This window comes from Falco cherrug, chromosome 2 (genome assembly GCF_023634085.1).
Source record: "Falco cherrug isolate bFalChe1 chromosome 2, bFalChe1.pri, whole genome shotgun sequence".
Lineage (NCBI taxonomy): Eukaryota > Metazoa > Chordata > Aves > Falconiformes > Falconidae > Falco > Falco cherrug.
The window spans coordinates 56,636,146-56,642,034 of record NC_073698.1 but is presented as its reverse complement, the minus strand read 5'-3'; the positions used below and the strand labels follow the sequence as shown (position 1 = coordinate 56,642,034).

Sequence of the window (5,889 nt, the reverse complement as noted above, 5' to 3'; positions counted from 1 at the left end):
AGACACCTCTTCCAGCTACAAGACATTGCTTGTGTCTTGGTTGCACAATCCTTGCTCTTCTCAGAGCCAGGTCTCTCCCTGCAGAAAGGGCACCTGGTTCCACCAAGCTCCCAGTTTGGAGATCATGGGTACCTTCACCCTCCTTGAGAGACAAGGGTTTGATCTCAGCTCCCAGTATCCACCAAGACCTCTGTATAGCAGCTCCTGCCAGTTTGAAACCCTGCTCTCCCCATCTCCCACCTCTCCTACACTGTACGCTGGGACTTGGGGAGCAGATATTCCTTCAGGCAGGCGCTGCGGTGGTGCTGCTTCTCCCTGCCTGAGTGCTGCTGGCCTGCCTCCCTCACTGAGGGCTGGAAGCACCCCTAACAGTCCACTCCAGCCAAACCTGACGGGTTACAGGCAGCCCCAACTGATTTTGCGAGTGACATGAGGCAGGTCCTCCATGTCCTGCACAGGTGGCAGAGGCTCAATGGGAGGACCACCGACACCAGCACGGCCCTGCAGCTGGGGATGGATGTGGCAGCTAGCCTGCAGATAAGCAAGAGGGGTCAGAGCTACTCTCACTCAGCACCATGGAGCCAACTCCGCCTTCCCCTGGCAGAGACCCGGGAACGGAGGCAGAGCATTCCTGCAACCTTCCTGCAACCACCTGCAACCAGGTGGGTTGCTACGGCTTTCCTGGACAGTCTCACTGCACAAGTCCTGGAATTTAAAAGCAAACTCTGCCAGCTGGAGTAGGGTATTTAAGAAACCAGCTATGAAGAAGAGAGAAAATGACACCAAGGATTTACAGGTAAAATGCATATTTGGATTTAAAGGTGTGAACTTAGAGGCAGGGTGAAGTGGAGAGAGATGAGCAAAGGGTTACAGGATGATGGAAACATGGAACAAATTAAGCTTATCTGGGATGCATCCAATACTCAAACCCACATACTCTTTCTGTGTGGAATTACCCCCCTGAATTATAAAGGGTAGGGGAAGGAGGGCTCACATCTTCATCCCTAAATATATAATTTGCATCACTTAAATCTAAGCCAGTGGAAGAGTCGAACACTGTGAGCCAAATCCTATTTAATTTATTCAGCAACACATCTGTGTGAAATATAGTCCAATTACAGGCATTAGGTTACTTTGCCATGGCTGCAGCCATTTGACTTTTATTTCCAGCAGTCTCTAATTAAATTATCACAATGCAGGAGCAGACAAGTTTCTCTTATATGTGACTGCAATTAAAGACATGCAATCACAACATTTTTTAAAGTGACTCCAATCAATTGGTTACAGTAAAGAATACCATGCAATACAGCAGTGACTCCACTGTTAAAACTGAAAGAGGGTTTCTATTTCAATAATCTAGTTCCCTTTTATTGTGAGTTCGGCTCTTGGATAATTTATTTAAAGTTCATTATGTGTCTACACCATATATCATTTGCTCTCAGCTTTGGCTGCAGAAGTCCCATTATGGCCAATTACTTAGTGTGATAAAATCTGCCACAGTACAAACTGTTCCTTAATTAGATTTAAGTTTTGTCTAAATTCTATTTGTAATTCAGACAGCAAAAATAATAAGGCCAACAGCAAAGACTTGCTGTCTCCTTTCTTGGGTCCCTGTGGTAACCTGTTAGGCCGGTTGTAACCTTAGGGCAGTTCAGAACCAAGACCCCGCACCCACGTGATTTTCTTGCAGTCCTTGTCCCCACTTCTCATTTCCATAACCAGTGCAGAGCTTGGCGGGTGGCCTGGCCCTTGGCGGCCCCATTCCTTGACCCGAATCCAGCCCTATCATATACCTCGCTGACAGCAAAGGGGATGGCTCTGAAAGCACCCGAGAGTGTGGGGCTGTCAGTAGGGACTGCAGCTGCTGAATGCTGCTACTCTGCTCTCCAGCAGCTGGAGGTATTTGCTCTTCAGCCCCTATAGGTTTGCTGCAGCAGCACGGCTGGCTGTTGGGGGAAAAAAAAAAAAAAAGGCTGCTTACAAAACGATATGCCCACAAACCCACGAAGAAAGTGATGTGGGGAGCAGCACCCAGCTGTACCCTTCAGCTCGCTTAATAGCTGTGCACTGTAAACACCATGGTGTGCACAGCCCTGGTGCCTCCAGCAGGAGACAGCACGCTGTGACCTGCTACTGCAGGACGGGGCCTTTGCTGTTAGCCTGGTTAACCATTAGCCATACCAGTGTCCAATGTTCAAGTTTGTTTGGAGACAACAGTATTGCTGCATTACTTCTTAACTGAATTAGAGCCACTGGATTTATCCAAACCATCCCCTGCAGCATCCCCAGTCGTGAGAAGAGGTTTGAAGCTGTTTTGCTCTTTAAAAACAAGTGCCAGTGTTTGGCATGTGTCTCCTCAGGCTTCAGCTTCAGTTTTTGAAGTGTTTTAAATACGTTTGAACCAAACGTTCTCCGTAAATTTGAATTCAAATCCTACAGCCTGTCTCTGCGATATCTCACAAGTGAGTGAGGGTAGAAGCTACATGAAGAAAATTCAGAGTGAGACAAGAAATAGAAGCAGTGATTCAGTAGGATCCGTTTTAACAGATCCACGCCACAGTAATCTGAAGGTGGCATCATCCTGAAAAAAGTTGCATTCCTCTGGAAAAATGACGCTAGATGTTTATTCATTTTTTTCCAACAAGACTTTTACTCCACTTTAAAAGAAAGAAGGCATTCACACAAATGCACTTACTGGATGCCATGTTAGCAGTTATTTGCCATGTGCTTCAGTGCCCCCATATTTTCTGTTGCAGACACTGTAACGGGCTATCTTTATTTCCCTTGAATCCTGCTTAAGGCATGTGTTATATCTTGCAAATGGTTGCTTTGCAAAGTTGGATGAATTTATTCTGATGTTTCAGAAAAGTTATCTGAGATTCTATCTAAGGCTAATGTCAGAGTGAAACACCATTAAAAAATTTTACAGGGATAGAAATTTACATAGCAGCTGATGACAAGCCTAAAAATAACATTTCTTTGCAACATCTATCTTGTTAATGAACTAAAAGAGTGAAATATTCCTCTATCAGTTGTTTCCAAGGAGCAGGGAGAAAAATGTTAACCAACTCCAGTATCAAAAAGGATATGAAAATGTTTCAACATCCACCCTGTTTTCCACTTAATTAACAAGGCTGCAAATAGCTTCTATGGGGCAGTTGTGTTCTGGACATTCCTCTCCACATTGTCGGTCAGCAGCACAACAGACTAGTCTGTTCTTCTGCTCCACTTGAGCCCTGTTGAGAGCAGAAAGTGAACTTTATATGCCAGGGGGCCCACATCACACACTGTGGGACTGGGAAACCCTTATATTAGAGCTTCATTGTGCCTGTGCAGACCCTTCCCTGAAAATACATGTTTTAAAATAAAATTTTATCTATCTCTATATAGATATGATAAAAAGCCTCTGGATCAGGATCAGTTTCCATGACAGTAGAAAAGCCTTTCCTTGTTCGATAAAGGCACTTTAATAGTGGCACTGATGGGAAGCTGAAAGGAAAGATCTAGTTATTAGTTGTTTTTAACAGGCTATGAGAAGGTCTTATCTGTCAGAAGGTCTTATCTGAACACTAAACATTCCTCTCTTTCTTAAGCACTAAGGAAAAACATGAACACCACAAATGACAACTTAGCCAACCCCACCACCTGGCAAGACACTGAAGGTGATTTTCCGAACTGCACTGGTGTGGAAGTCGATCTGAAGACTTTGTACCTCCTCATTACATATAGCATCATTTCCCTGGTGGGCTTCCTGGGAAACATCATTGTGATTTATGTTTCCAGCTTCAAGATGAGGCCTTGGAAGAGCGGCACCATAATCACGCTGAACCTGGCACTCACAGACCTGCTGTACGTCACCAGCCTTCCCTTCCTGGTACACTGCTATGCCAGTGGGGAGCACTGGATCTTTGGTGAATTCGTGTGCAAGTTCATCCACTTTGGCTTCCACTTCAACTTATACAGTAGCATCCTCTTCCTCACCTGCTTCAGCACCTTACGCTACGTGGTGGTTGTCCACCCTACGAAGTTATTCCTTTGGCTACTGGGTCCTGCACACGGACTTGCTACAAACAAAAGGCTCGCAGACTCACTGTCCTCTTGGTGGTCTTCTCTGTGTGCTTCCTCCCTGTCCACGCCTTTCAGGTGGCTGGGGCTGAGCTATGGTTCTGTCCAGTCAGCTGTCACATGGAAAAGCAAATCCACTCCACCTGTATCATCTCTCAGACACTGGCTGCACTCAACACATGGCAACCTACTGCTTTATGTCGTGACTGGAGGTAACTTCCAGCAGGCCATGCTCTCTCGTTCAAGGTGTAAGTGGAGCAAATACGTCCAGCAGCCTGGGAGTTACAATTACGTGACCAAGTCAGAAACTGCATTAAAGTTATGAAGGAATCCTTTGAAGAAAATCCCAGCAAACCCAGGGTGGCTTTGGCACTATTAGCTCCTGCAGAGGCAGATGTGTTGATATGGGAGCAAGAATTGCAGCTGGCTTTCCCCTCTCCTGCAGTCGAGCACTTGTCAAAACGCTGTCTCAGAAGCAGGTTTATATATACCTCTCTTAGCAACCAAAGAGAGAGGAATGAAAAAAAAAAAAAGATTGTAAGCCAACCTGAAGGTGAAATTTGAAACCATCCAACGAGACTGCTTCCAAAAACATCTGGGAAACGCAGGGTTCTCTTGCTCTGGGCTTTGCAGTCGATTAGAGAAACATGGAGAGGTTAGCCTGGACATCAGAACAACTTCCATTGATTCCAGCATTGTCACTGATGTGGAGCTTTGTTTATTACAGCCTGAACAAAACACAGCAGATATTGTCATGGTTGCTGAAACCACTGAATTATATAATTAGAAAGCACCTAGATAAATCAGGTGTTTTCATATTAGATGGACCTGATGAACTTCAGCATAGAGCACTGAGGGACTGAACAGTGAACTCTCAGAGCTGGCATAGGGCAGGACAAGAGGAGCACCAGAGAAGGATATGCATGGTGAATACAAGGAGATGGATTTCTATCTATATATAGGTACAAGGAGAGATATATATGGAAAAAATGGAGGAACAAGGAATTAACAGTCACCTTAATGTCCATCTTAGAAAATACTGAAACAGACAATCAGATGATAAATCTACAGAGAATGAATACAGGTGACTATCAGCCAGTATGGATCTATCATGTACAATCCCAGATCATTCTGGTTTCCTACTACAGCAGGTTAACAGGATCGTACATGAAGAAAAAGGTGATGTCATATATCTTGACTCCAGAAGAAGTTTTGACACTCTCTGAGATTACACTTGTGTGTGTAAGCTAAAGAAACAGTCTGGAGGAAACTATTTTTGTTGGTTCAGGGTTGTGCTCAGAGGAGAGGTATTAGTGATTTGCTGTTGGAGTAGGGGGAGCCACTGAGGGGGGATTTGACCACTCTGTCCTGGGTTTAGGGATATTTGGTGTTTTCATTAACAAATTGGATGATGAAATAATGTCTGGTCATTATATTTGCAGATGACACAAAGCCGAAAGGACTAAACTGACAAACTGAAACTATGGTCTAAAAAAAGACAGGATGCTATTAGACAGTGACAGGGGCAAAGTTCTGTGTTTAAGTAGAAATAATAAACATGCAAACAGAAAAGGAGAAAAAAACCCCTATTTAGGTAGCAGTTCAGCAGAGAAAGATCCATGGTTACTGTGAATGACAGGCTGGACAGGAGCCAACAGTTTCAGTGGGCTGACAGTGTCTGCTGTAGCAAAAAGGGCAGATGCAATTTTGTCATGTATAAATAAGAATATAATGTGTGAGATTTGTGTAGCAGCCCTTGCACCCTTTGCAGCATTGTTACCTTCCCAGCTGGAGCACCGTGTCCAGCCTTGGAGGCTGCCTTTC

General features: G+C 44.6%; 1 protein-coding gene across 1 annotated transcript; it reads left to right on the top strand.

Annotated features, from left to right (window-relative positions):
- Positions 1-667: 667 nt before the first annotated feature.
- On the top strand, positions 668-5,293 carry LOC106631482 (2-oxoglutarate receptor 1-like). The gene is made up of 2 exons (XM_027812259.2): positions 668-796; positions 3,594-5,293. The coding sequence occupies exon 2, from the start codon at positions 3,608-3,610 to the stop codon at positions 4,388-4,390; it is 783 nt and encodes a 260-aa protein (XP_027668060.2). The 5' UTR covers positions 668-796; positions 3,594-3,607; the 3' UTR covers positions 4,391-5,293.
- Positions 5,294-5,889: the final 596 nt, after the last annotated feature.

What these genes read in the sequence shown, in the direction of transcription:
- LOC106631482 (XM_027812259.2), top strand. Translation starts at nt 3,608, where the DNA reads ATGAACACCACAAATGACAACTTAGCCAACCCCACCACCTGGCAAGAC.